The 25,515-nt window shown below is 36.8% G+C and overlaps 2 protein-coding genes across 3 annotated transcripts in view; one reads left to right on the forward strand and one right to left on the reverse strand.

The window, feature by feature from the left end:
* Positions 1-93: 93 nt before the first annotated feature.
* On the reverse strand, positions 94-20,906 carry SGTB (small glutamine rich tetratricopeptide repeat containing beta). Its single transcript, XM_038124352.1, has 11 exons — positions 20,546-20,906; positions 19,215-19,337; positions 14,084-14,187; positions 13,583-13,652; positions 9,848-9,947; positions 7,334-7,438; positions 4,203-4,341; positions 4,054-4,116; positions 2,005-2,042; positions 1,662-1,745; positions 94-205 (listed from the first exon to the last, which is right to left on the reverse strand). Exons 1-11 carry the CDS (start codon positions 20,904-20,906, stop codon positions 94-96), a joined length of 1,299 nt encoding a protein of 432 aa, XP_037980280.1.
* Positions 20,907-20,920: 14 nt separating this feature from the next.
* NLN (neurolysin) overlaps positions 20,921-25,515 on the forward strand; it is a 38,550-nt gene continuing 33,955 nt past the window's right edge. Inside the window, exon 1 of one of the 2 annotated variants that reach the window (XM_038124331.1) lies at positions 20,921-21,237. In XM_038124331.1, the coding sequence (XP_037980259.1) occupies positions 20,924-21,237 (314 nt within the window). In that variant the 5' untranslated portion in view covers positions 20,921-20,923. Of the gene's footprint in view, positions 21,238-21,650; positions 21,794-25,515 lie in introns of those variants that run through there. The other variant, XM_038124333.1, reaches the window with a different exon arrangement.

Consider the following 25,515-nt stretch of genomic DNA (forward strand, 5'->3'; position numbering starts at 1 on the left):
TATTCAAGCAGAAGTTACAATGGTGCTTTTGCTACTAACTATGGTATGCATTTTGGGGTTATACATCATTCCAATTCATATGACTCATTGAAGTCAGGAATGTTCTTCAGTGCTGCCACTCAAATATCGGCTCCGGATATGATTTCTCAGTTGCTCTATGAGCTCAGGATTCTGCTGCTGTATCTGCTGTGCAAACTGCTGCCCCCTGTGTTGAACAGTTTAAAGTGAGCTCAGCAAGTGAAAGCAGTATTTGAAAGAAAACAGGATATCCCAGTACAGCTGAAAGGTGCATAACATTAAAATTAAGATTAAAGATATCTTGATTTACAGTCTTAAGGTATTTGCAGTATTATGAATTTATCTGGTTAAGGTCTCTCCAAAAAGGATCATTGTCATAAATTTACTTTCATTCTCTAGAACAATTACTTCTGCTTAATAACATGGAGGAGAAAAGTATCACCTTACAAAATATATTACCTTTTATGGTAAAATAACACAACTGCTCCAGTGATTTATTCCCTTCTTTTTGACAGGATCCACTCTAACTGTTTAAAGTAACTACTCTTAGAGTTGGTGTGCAACCTTATGTTAATGGTTCCAGAAATACAGTATGCAGCTGCTGACTTGTACTTATGAACAAGATGTCATTAATTGAAAGCAAGCATACTATCAAATTTTAATACCTTGCATGATTGAAGTAATAACAGATCTATCTATAACAGTTGTAGCTTAAGAGTTATACATGGAATTAGTCTCCGCTATCAATTTAAGAGAAGCGTAGCACTTGTTTACTAATAAAAAACAAGTAAGTAAAAAATATGATTTCACAAAAAGCCTAGCTTATCCTCTCTGTTACTTCTGCATTTTGCGTAAGTAGCAAACTACCAAGACTCCTTCAAACTACAGTGCAGGTTGAAGGAAAGCCACATTTTTATAAATGTCTGCATAGTACACAGTTTCTATGAAAATAGCCCTAAATTTTTGCAGGGAGACATTTCTGTCTGTGATGTAAATCATAAATTACTTTTGCCCTGAAGAGGTGAAACTTAAAAATAGGAATTGGCTAGAATGCTGAAATAAAGTAAAATTGGATGCCCTATTAAAGATCTTGGGATATAAGCAAATGGCATGGTTTTTTGCAGGTCCTTCCAGATGGACATCATCATAATAGTATAAAAACCTTGGGTCCTGGATTTTGTAAAGGTATTCTTCATTATCCTGAGTTCCCCGAAACATTCCTTATCTAAATGGAGGGATGGATGTCAGAGCAGAAATTGATTTGATTTGTGCTAAGTACATCTGTAGCTTTACCAACTAGTGTCTGAGATATCAGGGAGTAAATTTATCCACACAATTTGAAAGCACATGTAGGAGTACTTAAAAGACTGAAAGGAATTTAGTACGTGGCATTAGAAAATAACAACGTATGAGAACCAGAAAGTGAAGCTGAGCACACAGCAGTTCAGGCATTCCAGTTGAGGGAAATGTATGGAGCAAACAAACACAGTCCTGGAAAATAAGTCTTTGAGTTCTTGATTTTAATAATAAAAAGTGGGAACAGACCACAGTATAATTCCCTTGACACTGCACCCTTTTAAATAGATGTTGCACAGTTATTCTACTACAAATGTGACAGTTAAAACCATGTAGTTCTTACTTACGCATGGATCAGGCTGGACAAATCCGAAAGGCCACCAACCCCAGCAGCAGGGCCACCAATGGCATTTGACATCATCCCTGACATCCTGGAACAGTTAGCACAGTGTTTGTATTGGGGTGTGCAGGGACCTTTACTGTAAGCAATATGCCCCACCTCTTTTTTGAATTGCTAAGAGGAACTAAGTTGTAAGGAGAAGAAGCTACACTTTTACAGTAAGCAAAATAAAATAACATTTTCAGTAATACAGCTATATTTTTGAAATGTAGATGTAAGTACTATACATCTTTTATTAATTCTAATGTCTTAAGACATTTGTTTTAATGGTAACCCATTTCAATACTTACAGTTGTTGAATTTGAGGATTTTGCATTAAGCTGGCTGCCTAGAATAGACAACATACAGCTGAAATTATAAAACATTAACTACTTGGCTATCGCTAAGAAAATTATGCAGAAAAAACCCACATGCTGTCTTCTGTTTTATTACAAATTAAATTTACATGCAAAGCAAAAAGAATCACTACAACAACATATTTCATGAAAATGAAGCTGATAAAATTTGTAATGTGTTAAAGAAAAAATAGTGGTTATAGATTCAGATATGAAAAATACGACAAGCCATTTAACAACAAAAAACCCAGCACCAGAAAATGAAACAAACAAATGAACCATTGAAGAATTGCAAGGACAAATGTTTTCTACTGGTCTTTTTGGACTGACGTCTATATTTTGTTGCTTCTCGGCATGGATAAGTTAAATTTGTAACTCTTATTAGTACCAGGCATTAACAATTAAGATTATGGCCACAAAATATTTGAGACCAAATTGGAGTGTGGACAGTCTTTGTAGCATGGTTCTGTGGTAGCATATATCTTCTCTGGTAACTGCATATCTTCTTATTTTGTAGTAAGCATGAGGCTATTTAAATTTCTCATTCATTAGATACCTCTAAAATTATATTGCTTTTACCGTAGTGTAAGGGTATCTATGAACTGTTACTATAGAAAAAAACATGTGATTTTTTCCATGTTAGTAATGTAATTCCTACAGAAATCAGTGTCTGAATGAATGCACCACCAGTAGACAAAACACAGTATGTGCTTCTTAAATGTCTTATTAAAGATATTACAAAAATCAGATATATCCAATATTCATTTTATTGATCAAAATATCAACATATATAGATAATTCAAAAGCAAATAAACTTTTTTCTCTAGTTAATAGTTAGATATAAAATGTATAAAATCTCACATGCAGGTCAATTCTGTGCTCAATATAGGGTTAGTTTCTTCCATCAGTAATAAGCCTTATCTAGTTTATGGGCCAAAAACTGAGGCTATAACAAATTTTCCTAAGGTCAGACAGTGAGGCAATTTTTTTTCACCTTAACAAAAAAAAAAGGAACTACACCTTGGGAAAACAACTAATTTATTCCTGAATAAATGCTGTGTGTTCTATGTAGTTCTCCAGGCATCTTCTGGAAACAATGTAAAAGATCCTTTCCCCAAAGCCAGCTCCATACATCATTGATTCTAAACAGACAGAGGTTGTCTTAAGTACATCATGTGGCTAGTGAAGTAGTACACAGAGATGCAGTGCTATTTAATCATGAATGCTATCAGAGAACTTGCTCCCTCTTTCCTTGCCATGTTACCAAACCAGATGTATGGATCTCTTTTGAATGCTGCGCACTTCCACACAAAAGCACTGGCTGAAATGTTCTGTTCCACTGAAGCTACCAGAGGGCTTGTAAAGTTTTAACTGCTTTCCTAAAGGAATCGAGTTTGGGGGTTGTTTTAGTGGGGTTTTTTTTCGTTTATTTTTCTCCAAATTCCATTCTACAAAGTGAATTAATTCTGTTCAGCTAAGAAAGCCATATGGAAAAAAAAAAGAATACTGAGGGAGAAGTACACAATTTGTTATTGCACTGAACATAAGAAGAATGCAGTATATGCTATTTATATTCAATTTTTTAACTCTTAAGGTTATTAGGGATAATTTGAAAGAGTAAGAGCAGAAAGGTCTCTTGGATTGTTCTCCCAGAGTTACTTTAGTCTTTATATCATTATTAACTGTTCTCTGGCGAATTGAAGAAATTTTCATCATGCTGTTGACAAGAGCTTTCTGTCATAGCATACATAAAACAGCATAGCTAACCTATGTGTGCTTTTTTTCTATAAGTAATAGAATCAGCTGGAAATATTCAGGCATTATTGGAGATATTTGCTTCACTTCTTATTGCAAGTGTAAAATGATGTAGAAAAGTTAAAATTCAGTGTAATAAAACCATTGCAATAATAATACTCATTAAAATTGCTTGTATTATTGAACAACACTTGTTCTTAAAAGTTCAGTTTTTAAAATGGGATAATGCAAACCTTGAGATATACTCACCATACTAATGAAGGCAGGATTGTTTATCAAGCTTGCCATGTCGAAACTCAGTCCAGTTCCAGTCTATAAACAAATTGCAATTGAAGCTAAGCTTTCTACAAAATCCCAGTTTAAACTATTGTAAATAAATAGATACAGAGCAAACTTACAGGACTGGACACGTCTCTTAGTTTCTGTTCTGCTATTTTCAAATTTGACTTGTAAGAGTCATTCTCTGGATCAAGGTCCAGTGCTTTTTGATAACTGTTAACTGCTTCTTCATATTTATTCACTGAGGTCAGAGCCAATCTAATATGAAATAAAGAAATCCTGGTTAGAACATAAATGACCATCAAAAGCTAATGATATATTTTCTGTTCTAAGTAAAATAGTATCTCACATCTGATTTTTAGCTTGACCATTTCATTAAAACAGGTACTACTGCTTAGTGTAAGCACTTGTTTTTGTAGAGAAGGGGATCCCTCAAGAACACATCTTGCATTGTCTGTTTCATATATATGCAAGTTTCATTTAAAACTCCTTGGTATCAGCAAATGATACCAAGTCACTTTAAGAGCACAAGCTGTATTTGGCATTTGTGCTTTTTTGCATAAGCTCCAAGTGCTTTTTCCAGTTCTTTTGACCTAAGAGATTATTCAGAAACTTACATGATTTGGTAGGGCAAAGATACTTTTAATATGAGTTATGCAATGTTAAGAAACTGGACCGACAAATACATAGTTTATTTTTATATATATTAAAAACATATTTTAATACAATAATTACTGTATTAAATATTTGAATATAGAAGATGTTTGATGATTATATTGTTGTCTTCATAAATTTATATAATATTATTTTTATTATTAACATTTTAATTATTTTAAAATACTGGACCTACAAGTTTCAGCATTTTTGTCTCAAGATCAATGTAAAGGCTCTCATTTTGGATCTTGTACTTCAACAACTTGACAAATGGGTTATACAGCATAGTAGTTATATCTGTAAAATGCTGTAAGAAACCCTTGTATCAAGGAAGCCTACTTTATGTTTTGAAAAAGACTGCTCCAGCAGCTCCTGAGGGCACAGGACAGACTTACTACTTTTAAGCAGTATTTTATTTCAAATTTGATTAGCTACTACGTTTAATATATCATCTTTCTTTGAACTATTCCAGAAGTCCATCTGGCTGCACTTTCAATTCTATCTACCACTGTATTTTTAATTTATACTGACCAAAAAACAAATCTGATCTTTTCAACATTTTGTAACAGATTTGTGTAGCCCACATTCAGATATTTAGTACTTCTGATGCTGAGCTACACAGCCCGGGTTGATAAGCCTGTTCTTATGCCCACTAACAGACCTTGGTCTTTTATCTCATGCAAACAAGTTCAGCGTTTCAGATACATCCGTGATTGTCATCGCTCTCAGTAAGAGTATAACTCCAGGAACTTCCCATATAGCTCCTGAAGGTATCCACACAATATTAGTGTTTTCTCTCTTAACTCATCTACCCCCATAAAACACAGTCTCGTCTCCCTTTTGGCCCATTCACTTGCCAAAATAGTTTCTGCCCAGACAAGAAATGCAATCCATTATTTCTATGATGCAATAGTGCTTTTTACAGAAGAAGTATTTTACAGAGAAAGTTTCTTGGAGCACAGTACAAGTCAAAACAGCAGACAATTTCTTTCCTCACACCTCCTACCCAGACAAGTGGTTTTTCAGGATCATGCTGGAAATACCACCTTTAGCTGACATTCCCACATTAAAATGTCTCCCACCTCTGAATATTTGTGGCATTTCTGCATCTTTCTGTGCCATACAAAGAATTTCTGTCAGATTCTGAGAAAAACTCCATAATGCAGTCAGAGAGCACATCTTTATAATAAGGACTTTTTGTTGAGAAGGTGTTTTCTACACTGGGGGCATGGGGGTGGGATTTTCACTTATTACTAAACAAGCACGGTTTCCTCATTCAGCCTATGCCAAATGTTTACACATCTGCTGGGTTAAGCAGTGGCTTGTAGCTCAAAATACATCCTCTATTAAAACAACCAGACAATAAAATAAAGAGAAGCTTGATTGTCTGAGAATGGTCCCACTTTCAATGTGTATCAAAGAAACATTGGTCTTACACCCAAAACTCTAAAATAATCTCCAGTTAAATCAGCCTGTAGCATCCCTCCATATCAGTGAAATCAAGGGAGCTTGGATTGTGCTATATGAAGAAACAATCTGAGGAGAGTTAAATGAAACAAAACCAATTCAACAACCAATTCAACCTAAAACTTTGAAATCAATTCATCATTTCAAAAGCTCCTTAGTCTAGGTTGGTATTAGTAAAATGAACTGTATTACGGAAAGTTTTTAAGTGACGGGATTCCACCACATTTTATGTTAAAATAAATGTCCCTGCATGGTTTCGTCCCAAGCCAACAAGAATTATCACAGACTATTTCAGGGCATGGTTCAGAACTTTAACAGGCCAATGCAGTTTAGCAATAGGTTGTTTGAATGTGGCCACTCCATACTACAAAGTAAATTTTAATAACATGGACGTAAGCTGTTTTGGGCAACTGACTCAACAAATCATCCCAAGCATTTTTTAATTTACTGGTATAAATATAACCTCAAAAGACTTATGCAGCATTAAGTCTACTGCTACAACGTGCTTGATTATTGAAAATGCCAAGCTAGACATCTTGGAAGAATGGCTCTTCACTCAAACCAACAGCCTGTTAGAGCATTCCTGACATTGTTTTCAGTTAACACTTAAAACCACTCTCAAGAGGCTATACAGTTAATCTCTCAGACATTGGTGAAAAAACCTGCCAAAGAGACATAGCTTATTCTTGCTAAAATATCTGCTTCCAAAGAACTATTGAAAAGAAAAACTGAGGCTTTATTCCTGCTAGAGTGAAGGCCCAATGCTGTTCTCTTAACAGCATCATGAACAGATTCAACAGCACCAACAGTACCAAGAGCAGGATTTTAATTCCTTTTAACTAGTTAGGAAGAAACCATCATTACTTTCTAAACTAAATCCAGCAAGTTGATAAATTGAAAGATAAAAACTGCAAAGTGGTGAAACCTGACAAAAATGCTGGTATCAACTGCATAGAAAAAGAGCTGACAGTCTGATCAGGTCACCTTCAGAAAATTGTTATATTTACACAACAACAATGTTCTGTAAGTGAATTACAGTGAATTCTGTAAGTGGCTCCACATATTTCAGAAAATCTATGGTAATGTACACGTGAGTCTTCAGTGTTTACTCAGATTTCTATTAGCTTACCCCATTCTTCCATATGCTTTGCTGTACTTTGGATCTATTGCTATGGCACTCTCACAGTCCTTTATTGCTTCCCTGAAGTTGTTGAGCTTACTTTGAGCAGCAGCCCTAAGAGAAAGATGGCAAGGAAATGAAATTTTGTCAAAAAAACCCCAACCAACCAAAAAACGCACAAATAACCAAAACCGAACCAAACCAAAGAAACCCAAACAAAACAACCAAATCCCAAGCTTAGATATTCACACGTTTCTGACTTACCTAATATTACTGACTTTTCATTCACTATTTGGCTATGCTTAACTTTCTTTAATGAAGTAGGACAAGCAAATGTTATGAGTTAAGTATGTGCCTAAGTGCATTGCTGGAGTATGGTTTTGGAGAACATGCACTCACCTCTGGGGACACAAAGGACAAATAATACTAAGGAACTGTCTAAGATCTAGCATATGACTATGCACGGAATAAATGATAAAACCTATTACAAGAAGTGAAACTGTCAAGTAGTAGTTTATATAAAATCGGTGTTAAGGAGAAATACTTTATGTAATTGGTGTTTTCCAGAAATACTGTTTTACAGCCATTCAAAGGATGAATGGCTACTCAGGATTTTATAATTCATCTCAAGCTTGTAGGTAAATCTCAATAACATTTCTTAGTAACCTTTGCATTACTAAATTACAGTTACATCTCTATATTGGAGAAATACTAAATGTTGCAGATATTAATACAATAGAAATAAAGATTTGACCAAATTAAAAAGGACACATTAAATGAAATGAATGTGACACAATTATAAAGAAACACACTAATAATCAAAACTTCACCAGTTTGAAAGGTTTTGAGCCACTCTCATTTGTTTTCCCTTGGTTAAAAAATCCAGTAGAAATTACAATATTTTCATTGCATAAAGAATATCTCTTTGTTATTAAGAATCCTTTGTCCTGTGATTAGCTCCAAATTGCATGCGTTTTTCTGACTTTGATTAAAATGTTTTCTGAATGGGACTACTTATCTGTTTTGAGCTGTTAAGCAGTTGTCCAACGCCACAGATACCAGTGAAGATTTATAAATAAAAGCTGGGGGCAATGCTTGTTCTCACATATGTTTGAAAAGAAAACATTTTCCGATGTTCACAAGAAGATTTACTTGGCCAGTTAAAATTTTGAGGGCCTATCAGCCCACTCTTTTTTGCACTGCTGTGGATAAAAAGCAATGCCACTGAATGTTGCATGTCCCCATGGCTTCCTAAAAACCTTAAGATAAGGTTTTAATATATACTTATTTTTTAATATATACTTAATATATACTTTTTAATATATACTTTTTAATATATACTTATTAAAATACTCCATCATCCACAAAACTCCAAACAACTCCTGTTTTCTTTTAAATAATTACATACAATACTGTACTGACTGACATCCAGATTCATTTTGGTTCTCACAAATGTGGTATGTGATGATGCAACACAAAAACTATTTCTTCTCTTGCTAATTAAAACTTTGACATTTAAGCCCATACTGAGGAAACTTTCAGTGATTTTAGGAAGCTTTTGAATCTGGTCTGATATTTCCATTTCATACATAAAGTGACTCATGTGATCAGTTTTCACAAGGAATATAGATGATTTACACTTTTGAACTGCCATCCTAAATATGTAAAATGTTAGCAAACTGCATAATTTCCTTTCTCATTGAACCTGCCTTTAAACACTGAATCTTTCATTTTTATTTATCACAAACTAAACTTTGGAGCAATGGATGCAGAGCTTCAAAAACAGCATAATCCAGTGGATACAGTGCCACAAGGCCAGATTGACAGCACTCACGTTAATATATCCTATATCCTTAAATTAATAATGGAGGCACTCTAGAGGTGATCTCATTCCAGTAGGGCCCAAAGTTGGGACTGCCTTTGCTCTTTGGCTGCTCTTCCAAGCAGTGTTCCGTAAGAGCAGGCAGCTGTGACTAGGTTATCATGCTCTTCCAAGCTCACCTGCTGCCAAATCACTATGTCGTCTTCATTCATTACGGTAAAAAACAGATTAGATAAGAAAAGTGTAACAGCAGCATTGTTATTTTTCAACAGGTCACACATGAAAATACTGACTATTTACAAAATGGTTGAAATCTCAAAAATGGATTCCTGCATTGATGATTTTTTTTTACCAGAGGTAGCTAGTACTCGAGGAGATAAGAGAGAGCAGCTGAGTCACTAGAACACCAGAGAAAAAGGCTTTTACTACAGTCAGCAGGCTAGAAATCACAGCCTACATTATGATTTAATATAGACAACCTGACACACACAATAACATATCTGAAGAGTTGTAAGTAATTTTAAAGCCCATTTTAACTGATATAGATATGCTGAATGAGCTCACTTTCACTCTAATTTTACAAATCTAACAATAGATTTCTAAATAGTAGGGTTTCTAGCCTTTGACCTCCTTCACAATTTATTTTTAAAATAATGTTAACAAACTCCAGGAATAAAAGGTGTGTATCATTTTGGGTTTACCTGTTGCAGTAATAGACTGCGTTGTTTGGATCCAGCTCTATAGCCCTAGTGTAACAATCCACTGCAGCACGATAATTTTCTTCCTTCATATGATTATTACCTGAAATTAATTATAAAAAGCTCTTAAGTAATTAGATGAGACAGTATGCAGTTAGATGAGACAGCTCTGTATGAAAGAAACAGAGCAGCTACCTTTTAGCATCTACAGAAGTGAGTTATGACTGCACTTTTTAAAGATACATTCTTTTAAACAGAAAAGTCGTGGAATAATGCAAATAAAAATATCTACTATGTCTCTGAAGTTTATTATGTTCATTGCCATACAACACAGAAACCTTCCTCTTTTCATTTTGGTATTTCAGACTTTCCAGCTAGTTTCTGCTGTTAAGGAAAGATCACTTCACTGAGAAATACAATTGTAATTGCAGTTCCACTCTAGTAAACTATCTTTGCAAGCCCAATATGCTATGTTAATTTTTTAATCTCATTTTCTTGCTAGTAACTATTTAAATAACACCAAAAAAATCAAACAAAGTAAAACTAAGCACATAAGCCCCTTTTTTGTGACACTATATAATTAACTCATTAGGATAATGAAAAGTACGTATAGCATAAGCAATCTAAAAGGATTCAGAAGTAAAATGTCTCACCAAGGAAGCTTAGAACTTCTACTTTGCCGTAAAGTTTCACATTTCATATATTTTAATATATGTGGAAAAAAAAACCCCAGAAATATTTATGCAACTTCTGTATGGAGAGAAAATTCTGGACTAAGGTCTTTCAAAGCAAAAGACACCTTATTCATTCATTTGTCCCCAACACAAGGCAATCCTGGTAGTTTCTCTCCTTCCTGATGACACCGCAGTAAAAAACCCTAGTTCAGTGCCCAAACTTGTCTGTTGTTCTGCTACAATCAATTTTTGGCCAGCTAGATCCTACAGAAGCCTTTATTTCCTAGAAATATCAAGAAATGGTCAGGAAAATTATAGACTTCCACTGACTTCTTGTATTCTGGCCAAATATTTAAACCTTCTCCTAAAACAAACAAGTCAAGGGATAGGTCAATAAGTTACTACTGATGTAGGTAACTGCGTCAGCAAAGGCTAGGAAAGTTCAGTCAGTGCAACAGTTTATCTCCGAGAAAAAGCAAGACTGTGGAGAAAGTCCTCAGTGCTTGCACTAACTGAAGCAACTGTACTTGCATTTATTTGTGAACACAAAGAGCTTAGTGAACAAAAGCAGATTTAAGTAACATCAAAGTATTACAAAATCACATTCTCTAATACTGCTATACAAGACTGTAATTATAGTAAGCGGTCCCTTCCAGTGAGAACTCAAATAAACAGTATGTATACCTTCAAAATACATGCAGAATATAACAATATCTTTCTTGTTTCTAGAGGCCCACTGTGTATGCAGCTTTCCTTTGTTCTAAGGTAAAGATCCGTACACTAAATTACGTTGTCAGACAAAAAAGCTTTGCAAGTCAGCTGCACTCAGCAAGATTGCAGCAGTTAGTGTTCCTTTAAAACAAAAATGCCTTCAATGTCTATCAACATTAGAATTTCTGATACTGGTCTGAATATGACCCATACAAGGCTAAGCTGGAGATAGTATCAGCGCATACCCTTCTTGTTATCTCTTCCTCCAGCTGCAACCTTGCAACAGGAAAACAGAAAAATAGCTAGATCCACAATTCTGCGGAGATAAGGAAAAGCAACTGTATTGTTGTATTTTAATGTCATACAAAATCCATGAGACAAAAAAATTGTAAAAATGGTTACACTTCTGAACATGTGTCCTCTGTACTGTAAATACTACCTATTGTTATAATTACGCTGTGGTAATAAAACACAGTTCTTACAATCAGGCCACCATTACACTTTACAAACCTGCACATAATCGGTGCTCTTACACATCTCACACTAAGCTCAAGTGTCAAATGATATACAAGGTTAGGCATCTTAATTCAAGTATTGAGTAGTCTGGAGTGTGTATTACTTTCTGGTTACCAAGAAAGAAAATTCAGCTTCCTGATTTTGTTTTGCCATTCATTAGTGAAAATCTACAAAGATTAGGGCTGGTTTGAAATCAGGGGAGCAGGCTGATGGCCACAAAGGTGAGGGAAGTTGTTCCATCGGTGAGGGCAAACAGATACAAATGAGAAAATCACAGTTGTAGAATTATAATATTATCGAAGATACACATCAAATAGACTTCCCCAAGTTATCTAATTTATTTCCCAACTCAGGCTAGAAAATATTCATAATGGAAAAGCATGATAGCAGTGATAGATAATATGTGTGTGAACATGTGTAGGATCAAAACAACAGAGAAAGCAGGACACTAAGTTTTAATTTTATTATGGGAAATTACCAGAGGCATTTCAAGCAGTTAGAAACTGCTTACTAATGCTCCTGACAGGTGACACTCTAATTGGTCCTTTGTTACCAAGTCTAGATCCTTCCAGTTTTTTCAGCAGAGCTGTGGAATTACTTTGGCAAAACCACACAAAGACTAACACATAGCATACACTAATTTCATTTCCTCAGTCTATTTCACAGACCCTTGTGGACTGAAACATAGCAAGACCGAAATCACAGATTTAAAAGAGCTATAACACCCACACCTGCGAAGTGCTGACTATTCCTACGGTTCAATAACCATACTGAGACCAAGAGGTATTCTTCACTTTCCATGAGTTGGTAGTAACAGCAAAACAAAAAGCCAGCATGCACAGCAGGTAGGTTACAACTTACTAACACATTTTCACTTGTGACCTAACCATTTTTGAGCTCTCATTATCAGAATTAAAAAGCTAATGAGCAACTCTAACAATTAGGAAAACTTAATTTCAGAGCCAGTAGTGGACTGCATTTATGATTACAGACAGCCAGTTTTAAGGTAAGAGAGACATGGAATTCATTTCGAAAAACAGAAGGACTTCTTCAACATTATCACAGAAATTTTGAGAAGATTATATCTGCCTTGCAATTAGAAGTTTACTTCTTTTTCCTATAAAACTCAGCTACCTGAAAATCTAACCGGTCATAAACAATGTGATTCATATAGCATCAATCCACAACAATTCATAACAGTTATCAGTGCTACATGCTTTTTATCATTTCCCTCCCCTTCTTTTTGAGGGGAAATAATGTGGATTCCTTCTCAGGTGGCATTAGTGACTTCTATGGTACAGCTGCTTTTCCTCACAGAACAGCAATAATAGCTGCCAGAGGGAAAATAAACAACTGGCTTGTCTGCAATTTTTATAAAGCACAAAATAATTTCACATATGTGAAATATTAACCATAGTAAGTTCACTAGAATTTTTCCATTGGCTTCTGTTGGGTCAGTTTTTTACCAATGTCTGACATCACATACCCATTTCAAAAAGAGCAGAAACTTGTATAACAATTCCATGCAGAAACAGCCAAACAAGAGCTGTTTATTCTTTAAAGCTTCTGCTACCTAGGAATATTTCCAACTTTACATCCTTATCCCTTAGATTTTAAGCAACCTCCAGAGCCAGGAAGAGAATAAACATTATTTCCTTTGCTCCCGGATGGAATAAATCACCTAGCCCTCTTATGACATAGTCACCAGAGAATCTACAAGCTGAAGTTTTTTTTTGTGGGGTATGTGGTACCCAGCTGCTATACTATCACTAGCCACAATAATGCAAAAATATAATAAAAGAGCATAAGGCAATTTATTTCTGTCTTTATTACAAACCTTCATCCTTTAGTTGGTCAGCCTTTACAACACCTTCTGGTAAAGAACGTGAGAGAGGCAGCATGTCATTCTGTATGGGAAAAAAAAAAACCAAGATTTTTTTCCTTTAATGTATAAGCCCTGATTTTATCAAAAACTTTCAGAAAAAAAGTGAGAAACATCAGCAAACTACAAATGACCTTAGGCACATCAGGCATTTATCTCTGGGAATTGCAAAATGCTTAAATGAAGAATAAAAAACTTCAAGTAACAATGAGGCATCCACTCTTTAGTAATTTTCTATATGGAATTTTCCTTGTGTAGCTGAAATTAATTCCTCCCACTGCCCCCAAAGAGTCACATTATGCTAGCTTTTATGGAAATGTAGGTTTTTTCATATTTTCCTTAAGTTTTCACATTATTTTGACCTATACAGAACTTTAATATTGTTGTATTCATATACAATATGAAACATTAGCACATACTGCCAGAGTTACTGTAGAATCTAAATTAAATTCTTACCTTTTGAATAGAATTTGTGAACATTTCTATCAAATGCTGTGAGGATGCAAGATGAGTATCTTCCAGGGTAATCTTAAACACAGTCTCCAGACACTGAATTGCAACTTACAGGAAAAAAATTAATAACATAGGTCACCAGTTTCTCAATATAAGCATAATTTCACTAATTTATTTATAAAGCTGTGACTCACTTCCTTATTTAACTAGTAAAAGCAGCTCCTTGGAACATAAAAAAAAAAAAGAGAGGCTACCTGATCTCCACAGAATGAGCTTGCTGAAAAAGATCTAAGATATACACAATCCAGATATAGTTTGGCCATTATATTTAAACCAATTTAAAAATTAATTTTAATTATTTCAGTCTTTTAAAGTTGTTTTTTTAATATAAAAATAAAATTATTTAAGAAGAGCACCACACCTTATAATATGACTAAAAATGTCCATGTGTTACACATCCCACCTCAAAGCACACAGCTGGCATATATTTGTGTGCCATAACAGCTGGAAGAAAATGGCTTATCTTTACTGTACAGAATAAAGGCAAGATACTTATTAGTCTTATCATTTTTTTGGAAAAAAGTACATTTATTTGAAGATACTTTATTAATCAAATACTGCATTAATCACAAAACTTAGTTCTATAAAAAATATATCTGCAATATCCTTTTGCGTGTTCTGTGTGTAAAGATGAGCCTCCAGTAATGTAAATACACTCACAGTAAAACTAAAAATGTAGAGCCACATCCCTAGCTGAAGTTTCAAATATGCTCATATTTTTAGACAAAAGAAGATCAGTGTCAATTACTATATACAATTCCATCTATATACTATATACATATATATACATATACACACACAGTTAAACTATTGCAAATTATATAATTATTTTCCCTACAATCTTAAAAACCTACTGCAATGTTTTTATTAACATGTATCATCTAAATGTTTTAGACTGAAAACAGAGGAGGAACAAAGAAGGGTCTTTGTAAAGCCTAGCTTGAACAGAAAAATGGGTGTTCTAACACATATTATGGACAACCAGGAGTGTCTGAATTCAAATCAAGTATCAGTAACAGCAGATTCTTAGTATTTAAACTTACCCTCAAACCAATGTTAACTTAATAAATATAATTTGAATTATTTTTTGCATTACAATGAAACTGAACACTGATCCAAATTTAGAAAAGTAAAATTACTGAACGTTAACAACTATAAGGCCAGTTTTTATCTTCTATGTCACAGCGGGCAGGAAGGGGTCTGAGGGGAGAGGTAAGAGATTTGTAAAACAGGTAGTAAAACCTGGAAGATGTAATTCTTTTAGAAAACTATACAATAGAAACAAACAGTATGGCATGACACAAAGTTAAAGTTGATAGCATGTAACAATTGAATACACTGCTAAATATGCATTATACAAGTTGGTCCTATAATGTATAAATCAACTGACCAGGTTCTAAATCACCCAGTAAGCACCGAGGGATTCAGATTAAATTCATTTGTCTGCTGCTATGTGAAAATCTTAATTCTTGTAAACACAGATTATGCTGAATTTTGAAATATATATAAACCTTTAATAGTACTTTTTATTACCAGGCTGATTATAAAATCAATGAAACAACACATATAATTTTTCTTATATGATTTAATAGGAAGCCACTTGCAATAGTTTCTTACTAATTTTCCCTCCCAGTTTATTTTTACTGAAAGGCACTCCCTTTTCTGAATGCCTCTCCTCATTTGTAATTTTGCATAAATTTAAAATACAACCCCACCCCTTATCTTTCTCAAGGCGTCAAATCTATGACACTAAATCTCTATGATCTAGAAAAGTTTCACAAAATGCAGCAGTGTACATTATGTGTAAACAAAATTACTCTGACTACAGTATTATTACCACTCAGCATTTTCATCAAATGATTAGTTAGTGCTGTGAATTCCCATATTCCTCCTTTAAGTGGAAAATGGAATTTATAATCCTTCTATCACATATAGTATATGTGATATATATAGATATAATAAAATTAGGACCTCTTATAGGATTAATCAATAGGTTGGAATAACCACTGGCTAAATGCAAGCCAACAACAGAAACCCACATAGAAAGAAACATTGCTAAACAGAAACATTTGCAAATCAGAAAATATAGTAAGTTGTGACAAGGTCAGTAACTACCCTGTTTTAACACTACACAAAAACACAACTCCAGTAAAGTCAAAGGAGTGGAAACTTGGTTTTTGCCTGACAAGTTTCTCAGGAGGCCAGACTGCCAGCACCTTGCTATCCCATTTATCCAAGTGAGGCACTGTCAAATTCTGCAAGCTGGATATTATCAAGGAAAAACTTGATGCACCATGTGAACTATTCACCTAAGAGTGTTAATATGTCTGATTTCAAAGGCCAAAGTTATCTGTTCTCCCAGTTAGCTGTACCATCATCCACCTAGGTGGTGGCTGAAGCTTGAAGTGACCATCCTGCAAACCACTTCCCTGCTGAACAGCTGGGGCTCACACAAACACCCACTATCTGGCAGTACCAGCACTAGGCTATGCTGGAATCCAGTGCCACAAAGCTCCAGGACTTCTGCTGTCCAAACACAAGTCTGCATCACCAAGCAACACGAAGACCAACAAAGCCTGCATCACAGCCAACATGATGGCTGAATAATGAGCATTAATTGGGCTGCTGAGGCTCCCTTAGTAGTTGCTGTCATCTTGCTTCATCTTACACAGAACCCTACCCATGCATCCACTGCCTTCCTGTTTTGGAAACACTGCCCTACAGAAAATAGTTGTGGTATATCAATCATAGAAGTAAGAAGAAAATCACAGCCTTGGGTATGTTGTAGAGAGTTTTTGCTTTAATCCCACAGAAATAGGTGCTGTAGAAAAGAAAAAAGAAAGGGAGACTGAGAAAAAAAAACCCACCCTGTAAACAGGAAACAGAAATAACTGCAATTAAAATATAACTTGGAAGAAGGGAGGTTTCTAGTTCATACAAAAGAGTTGAGCACTAAGCACTGGGGATCTGTATCACTGCTCTAGATGCTAGGGGAATATATTTCTCTGGGCTACCTTCCAATTACTCTGCTTTCTCAAAATAAGGCATTTTTATTCATCAAGCAAGTACAAAACTCCTAAAGGAAATTCACACTCTTGTTGACGTTTCTATATAATTCAAACATGCAATATGCAGGTTATCATTGAGTATGAATATATCCTAGATTTGTATTTTATAAAAGCTCAAATTTTTTTGTGATGTTCTATCTTTTTTTTGTTGTTGTTGTTTTCTGCAAAGTGGGAACTGTTTGAATTACTTGTTGGCACAGTCACTTAATCATACAGTGTTTTGTCTTCATAGACACCAAGTTGGTACACAAGGTACCAACAAAAACTATCAGTCAATTCTTTTCATCCCTTATTTCTCCACCTAACATTAAATACTTCAGTGAGTAAGACTTGGCTGTTGCTACTGTACATGCACTGAAGATATTTTGCACAACTAAAATGAGTCTATTTTTCAGAATGCCTGCCTCATCCTCTAACACATAGCATATGGTACCATGCTTGTGACAGAGCACAAATCTAAAAATAGGATTTCAGATCTATATTAAAATGGTAAATTTTGCCTTGGCTTTTAAGCACAACTGAGGTTTTGTAATGCCTTTTATTTAGAAAAGTGAATCTTAAAATTGATATTTTCACAAACACATTGGCTAAGGCTGCTCTAAGACATGTTATCAGGTAAATTTTCAACCATAACCCAATTTTTACCAGTTTCATTATAAAAGCATCATCTCTATTATATCTGACTTCCAAAAAACATTTTTTTTCTTTCATCAGATGAACATCATCATAATCTGACACAGATTAAATTTATTCATGGCTGCTGCTTTTCAAATGTACAAATTGCTCCAGATTCTGACATAAAACCAAATCTTTTGGCTTTTATTCCTTTGGGACTATCCTTTGAATATAATGACACAAAGCTTTCTTTCTTGTTTACTTTGGTGAACAACTACACTGGACAACCAACAGATAATAGAAAGAAGCACACTCCAGGTTTATCTTTTAATTTATGCTTCTGAGAAGCAGGACTTGCTTTGGATCTCAGCAAAGTCTCTCCATGCCTAAGATTTCACAGAACTCAGTGATCAACTGCACTGTTGGTCCTAGACTTCTCTCTCCAAATTCCTCCTCGGGCTGATAGACACAACCAAAGACCGCTTGAAACAGTAGAGAGATCTTTTTTAAAAGATGCTGTGAAAAACTCACTGCAATGTTAAGACTTAAGTCTTCTCTCAATTCCACATTCTGATACCACCTGACATGAAGTCTCCAGTAATTAGGGAAAAGGAATAAGAGCAGTATGAAGGAGAACATCAAATACTACAAGGTTACAAAGACCTAATGAGCATCTGTTATGAGAGAAATACAGAGAGAATATGTCTACAGATAGATGAACTTAGATATATAGTAGAAGCTACACCATACTGAAAATATCCACTACCACGTACTCTTTGGAGCCAGTACTCAAGTGAAAAAGAAAAGCAAAGCATTTATCTTATTTTCTTAGGATGTCTTTTTCCTCACAAATAACATAGAATCCTTGAAAGTAAGAAACAGTTCTTCTCATAAACCAAAACCAATATAGTAACTGTTTTACTTCCTCTGTAACCAGCAGAGCTACTAACAGAAATGAAATAAATAGAGAAAGCAAACATAGAAAACAGAAAGAAGCGGCAGAAATTTGTGGTACATACACAAGTCATTACCATTGTCTGCATTATAGCACTGCTTAACTTAGAATCATAGAATTGTTCAGATTGGGAAAGACCTCTGCAACTGATGTGATTAAAAGTACCTGTTGCTCAAATTAAGCTATTACACATTTGTAGCTTTATAATACTTTATAAATGAGAGATGTCTTACAGTTAATAATCTCAGAAACATTAGGATCACAATCTTATTTGCATATAATATTTGGTGGCAGTTTTATTTACATCCTTCCAGTTACTTTCTGTGATATTATACATAAAGGAATTTAACATCTGTGCAGGCATTATATACACACACACATATATGTGTATGTATACATATAAATAAAAATACACGAAAGCACATTTGTTGCTTACCTTCCAGGCTTTCTTGTTCATCTGGAGTGAAAGTATCCATCTGACTCTGTTCTCTCAAGAAATGGATGACTGCATAAACCAAGCGCTTGACTGATGACATGTTGAAATTGTTTTCTGTTGTGTCTTAAAAACAACAGAATCTGTTATTTTAGAAAATTAATCCCTACAGTATTCCAGCCTCCTAGTAACCTCAGTAAGAAGTACACACAATACATAAAACCTAATCCTTCACCAGAAAGCCCAACAATACGATATGTTGAAAAAAGTGGTGAATTTGCACGGATTAGGGAAAACTGCTACAATCATATAGTCAAACTATCAGCAGAAAAGCACATATTTTCTCCAGTTCATTCCTGAAAGAAAAGTTCACCAAGGCTAAAACAACTTAGCAACTTATTTTTCATTTACAGGTTTATTTTAATGGTTTGCACTTTATTTACATATACACTTGCAAGTAGGAGCACATGCTGAAGTCAAAACCAATAAAAAGCCACTGTGATAAATGTAATGACATAAAGAAACACACTCCAGTAGAAGTTGTTTTATGATTTGACTTGGTGTTACCCTTTGATAAAAGATGTTCTGTGGTCTGATATGGTGTTATCCTTTGATAAAAGATGTTCTACGGTGGGACATGCACAGTGTTATCCTTCAATGTAAGATGTTCTATGGTGTGACACAGTGTTATCCTTTCATAAGAAGTGTTCTCTGGTGTGACATGCTATTATCCTTTCATAAAAGGTGTTCTATGGTGTGACATGCTATTATCCTTTCATAAAAGGTGTTCTATGGTGTGACATGGTGTTATCCTTTCATAAAAGGTGTTCTCCGGTGTGACATGCTATTATCCTTTCATGAAAGGTGTTCTATGGTGTGACACAGTATTATCCTTTCATAAAAGGTGTTCGATGGTGTGATATGCTATTATCCTTCCATAAAAGGTGTTCGATGGTGTGACACGGTGTTATCCTTTCATAAAAGGTGTTTTACGGTGTGACATGGTGCTCTGAGCAGTTTATTGTCACTTTGGACAAAGAAATGGAACGCTTTGACCTCAGTGCATACTTGTGATTAGTGACACTACTGGCTTAGTCTGATTTCCATTCAGCATCATCTGGGAGTTATATAACTTAGAGGACAATTTTAGTCACAACTTTTCAAGTTATTTTTCCTCATACCATTTTAATTTAAAAGGACACAATGTTAACCAGTTCTCCAAGCAAAGCAGGTTTAAAATATAGCATTAAATGAATGACAAGATCAGGACCTGCTCTTGTTACCTTATTTTCTCTCTACAACCCGCGACCAAACCGGTGGGCGGCCAAACCCACACCAGGCAAATCCCGTCCTGGAGACGGGGAAAACCGGGAAGACCAGCGGCTGAGGATGCACAGCTGCGGCACTGGGGTCCCCTATCCGCCCCCCACGAGGGACAGCGCGGGTCCCACCGGCCGGGCCGCGCTCCCTCCCCACGCCCACCTCCTGGTGGCTCTGGTCCGCTCGCCCGGGCCCCAAGGACGGCTCTGCACCAGCCGCGGCGCGGGCCCCTCCCGACACCGCCCGGACCGCGGCCGCACCGCCCTGGGCCCGACCCGCCCCACCGGCCCCGAGCTCCACGGACCGGGGGCTGCGCGGAAGCGGCTCCCAGCCTTCCCACCCCCGAGGAGCTGCGCTCGCCGAAGGGAAGGGCATCGCCCTTACCGTGCGGGATGCGGCGAGTCCGCGCTGCCTCCGGCTGCGAGACACCAGGGACGCGGGGGCGTAAGGAGGCGGCGGAAGCGGCTGCGCAGGACCGCGGCGGAGCGGGGCTGAGCGCTGCGCCCGCGGGCGGCGGGAGGGCGCTGAGAAGGCGGCGTGGCAACGGGCGCGGGAGCAAAGCCGCTTCTCCTTCCTCCTGTCCTGCCTCCTCCTCTTCTCTGCAGCCCGTCTTTCCTCCTCCGGTCTTTTCTCCTCCTCCTGCTCCGGCGCCACCGCCCCCCGCACCGCCCCCCATGCTGTCGCTGTGCGCGGGCGCGGCTCGCAGGTAGGCGCGCAGGGCAGGTGGCGGGGCCGCGGCAGCCGGGACGGGAGCGGTGCCCGGTGCGGGGGGGGGGGGGGGGGGCGGGGGCGGGGGAGGGCGGCAGCAGGGGCCGCCCGGCCCGACTGGAAGCCGGGGAAGCCCGGAGCCGCCCTCGGCTGGCAGGAGGTTCTCGGTCCTCGCTCGAGGAGCCGGGCCTGAGCCCCGGGCCGAGGGGGAGCTGCCGCGGGCGTGCGGGGCGCGCTCCGAGGGGCCAGGCAGATGGTGGGGCAGGAAGCCTGACTGCCTGTGGGGTTTATTGCCTCCGCTCCTGGAGCGATTCCCGCAGTCTGCCCTCCCTGCCGGGGGCTCCGTTATGCACGGCTTCCAGGTGGGCAGCATGGGCGGGGCGAGGCCAGGCGAGGTCTCCTCTTGGTACTCTTGGATTCACTGAGTCAGAATCACTGCAAGGGAAATTGGACAGAACACAATGGATTGAGGGATACGGCTGTAGCAGCGGGCTCTGCCGCAGGGTGTACGTGAAGCAAGACCGGCAGTGTGCTCGTAGTAGCTTTATAAAAAGGTGTGTCACTACTGCACGTTGTAGGACAGGTGAAACAGGTACCAATGTACCGCCGAAAGGTTTTAAAATAGGGGGTTACTTATTTTCTCCATAATGAACACTGGCTCTAAAGGGACCCCAGAAAATCGGTGTGAAAGAAGGCTTGTAGTCAATTCTACTCAGAATAGACAAATGAACATAATTGCTTTTATTTTGGCATCTCAGTTTTTCTAAAGGACTGCATTTGATAGGAAGCACTGAAATAGTAGGAGAGTACGTTGTGGTGAAGAGAATGGAGCTGAATTTCAGCATGAAATGGAAAAGATGGTTGCCTCACATGGTCTTTTGAGAAATGATAGTCATGTGCTTACTGCACAAAGTGTACAGTTTTTGTCCTATTTCACAGCCTTTGTTCATTTCAAATTAGGATTGAGGGGTATTAGCAGATATAAAATAAGATTCAGAATATTTTCATAAGGCTCCTGCTGCTGTTGAAAATCAAGCGATTTATTTTCTGGTGCTAAATAAAGTGCACATCTATTTTCTTTTCCTAATTTACATTTACATTCCTTTTTTTGTTCAGTCATTTTCACTCTTCTCATTGTCTGTCTTTGTCTTACATATTTTTCCATTAAAAAGGATGCAAGAAGGGTTTTTTATTTTCTTTGTGTAAAAGGTTTATCTTTGGTTGCAGTTTACATTTGGACAAAGAAGATACCTCCTTCTTAAGTAAAAATCAGTAAAATGGGGAATGGTTGCTGCACTTCATTAATTGTGATTTTTTTTTCCCTCAAGTCATCATTTCAGTGTGACCAAATAATTGTTTCATGAAAGACAGTATTCTTGAGTGTGTCATAGTGACCTCTTAACTTTCAAAAGTTAAGGAGCTGATCACAGAAATCTTGAATAGGTTCTGTTCCAGCTTCTATTTTTCCTGAGGGCATCTTAACATGAGATTAGAATGACCATTCTTAGCAAATGTCAAGATTATGCCTTACATTAAATAAAATTATGTTAGGGTTTGATTCTTTTTGTTAAAATAGGCAGCTTTGATGAAGGAGGCTTTTTCCAATTTTTTTTCCCCATTCATTTTTAAAAGATTTAAAGATGTAAGTTTAATACAATAAAATACATGGGGGAAAAACTAGCTTGATAATTAAGCATAGAAGTCTGTTTACTTTATGATGATATTCTTATATATGAAAAAAATAAAAGAAGACACACTGATTTAAATAATTTTAGTGTTCTAAAAAATTTTTCTTGGATTCATGAATTCTGGGGTGTTTCTTTGAAAATCTTCAAATTCAGGTTTTGAGTACAAAAATCTATGTACATGAGTGAGACAGGTATCAACATATTGTACTATATATAGTATACTATATACAATATAATGGAAGAAAGTGAAAAGAAACTGTGAGCACTGTCTTTTTTCTTGCTGAGGAAAACCAGCAAGAAACTGAGGCTGGGAAAAGGCAGAAGAAGGAATGACACCGGAGGACAAAGAAATGGGAAGAACTTCCATAATAATTTTCCTATTTCATACTTATAACAATAATATGTCTGTTTCTTTCATTGAAGTATCAGGTCCAACACCTCAGAAATGGCAAAGGCCAAACAAGACATATGGGACATTTTTGCCTTTCCCTATGATCTGCGGACTGCATAAACTCTCCTGTGTATTGCAGCAGCAATTTTTCCTGTGGTCAGTAGCAACAGCTACCACCTTTCTAACCACAGCAGGCTCCTGAAGAGCAGTTTGTCTATTAGATGGAATTTGCAGAGCAAAATTATTTCCTGGACTGGGTGAGACAAAGCTGGCAAGCATTTGTGGACTTTATTTGACCCATGGAGCACCAGTTAGACCACGCTAAACAATGTTGTTGATGTATTTTGAGTTCTATCTATACCTGTTCTATCATTCTTGCTATAAAGCAAGAAATGCCTGGTTTGGAAAGATTTCTTTAGAATAGTTTGGGTTAGTTCAAAAGTCTAACCATTGTTCAACAGGAGTCAGGAGAGGAACCTTAGAAAATATGAAAGATAATATGTATATCTAGTATTATCTTTTCAGACCAGTCTAGGAATTAGGGACTTCTAGTAAAAAACTGGCTTTTTCATATGATCTTGTATAAAAATCTGTCCAGTGATACCTTTTTATATTGAAACTGTCTCCTAAAACTCTTGCTGGTTATGTTGAAAGTTACAGGTTAAAAATTGATCCTTGTTCATTCTCTCCATCCTCTTTATGATCATTTAGATCTTTGAAGTACTTCCTCGGTTGTGCTTTATTCTGTGATTTTTTTTTCCACTCCAAAGAATCCCAGTCTAATTAGTATTTGTTCTTTGAGTTGAGTCCCTTGCTCTATGCAGCTGATAGTTTCTACATCTTCATCATTTCTAAGTCATCATGACTTGGAAGAACAGAAGAAGGTTTTGGCAAGTGGGAGAACAGAAGACAAGGGAGTTTAACTGTTCAGATGATCAGAAATGCATGTAGTATGCACTTCATGCATGTGGTATATGGATTTCTGTGGTTTTTTTCTATTCCACCTCTACTAAGTCCTATAATTTCTTTCTTTGCAGCTGCTTCTTTGTTGATGTTTCTGTTGAACTGTTTTGTCTCCCCAATGATTAGATGTCTCACAACTCCTCCTGTGTATGTAAAGTCAGAACTGTGTGACATTTATTAAGACTGAAATTCACTTTGTTAGTGGTTTTAAAATTTTCTGTCTTGTGACATTCTTTTTTGTCTCTTTGTGGCTGCCTTTAGTACACTGCATTGTCATGAGAAAATGTTGTGACAAAATGTAAATTTTGTGACTTAATTAATCCAGCTTTTTGTAGATGATGTATAAAGACATGAAATAATACAGAACCCTGCATGGAACCTTCCAGGATTCCACAGGTCACATAGTTCCATTCAGAAAAATAAGCAGCCATTTTTAACAGCCTAATTTTTATTACCATTTACTTTCTGATTCCACAACAACATAGTTTCTTTAGGACCTTTTAGTCAATGACCCGTGGAAATAAAATAGATTATATTAACTGAACTATAGATTTTTGAGTCTGAATTATTCTCTGTAGAGGAGACTCATTTTCAGTAAATGTTATCTGTGTTTAGATTAAAGAAGGTGAGGTGAGGATGGTGTTGATTTTACTTGTTTCTGAGCAAAATATTACTGGACACTTGTGTTTTTGATACAATCTCTAACAGACAGTTTCTTCAGTCTGTTAGAAGCTAAATAAGCAAAGTTCTTTGCCAATTAATTGTGGTGGTGCAATATTTCACATAACCTGTAACCAGCCTGCGAAGCAGAGTGTTACTAGATCACTTTTCACTCAAAAGCCAGAGAAGAAAGCAGGCCTCATTTCCTTTCCTAATTTGTGGTGTTGAGTAGGCTGTTTGGGATTTTGCAAGCACTGAAATGAACATGGCATGTTCATAATGCACTGTCTTCCCAAGGAGATGGGAAGACTGATTTAAGGTGGTAAGCAAGTAAGACAGACTAGGTCATCGTCTGCTATGAAGACACAGTTTTCCAACTAACTAGTGATGGCAAGGGAACATTTCTCATTGCTTTGACTGTATGAGACAAGATTAGTAAGAAGTCAAAGCATATTTCCGTGGAAGAGGCTGAACTGATTAGCGCTGGCTATCAATCAGAGAAAGTGTTTACAAACTCCCAGTATTTTTCTCTGTCTTGCAGTACCAGCTCTTTTTCAGATAGAGTCAACAAGCT

The sequence above is a fragment of the Motacilla alba genome, chromosome Z (genome assembly GCF_015832195.1).
Source record: "Motacilla alba alba isolate MOTALB_02 chromosome Z, Motacilla_alba_V1.0_pri, whole genome shotgun sequence".
NCBI classification, from domain to species: domain Eukaryota; kingdom Metazoa; phylum Chordata; class Aves; order Passeriformes; family Motacillidae; genus Motacilla; species Motacilla alba.

Bases quoted from the DNA above. Each gene is read 5' to 3' on its own strand.
- SGTB (XM_038124352.1), bottom strand. From the start codon at position 20,906: ATGCCCTTCCCTTCGGCGAGCGCAGCTCCTCGGGGGTGGGAAGGCTGG. The intron at 1,746-2,004 runs GTAAGTATTGAA...TAACTGTTCCAG, and splicing joins AATCCTCAAATTCAACAACT to GATGTCAGGGATGATGTCAA. The intron at 206-1,661 runs GTAAGTAAGAAC...TGTTCAACACAG, and splicing joins TTGTCCAGCCTGATCCATGC to GGGGCAGCAGTTTGCACAGC.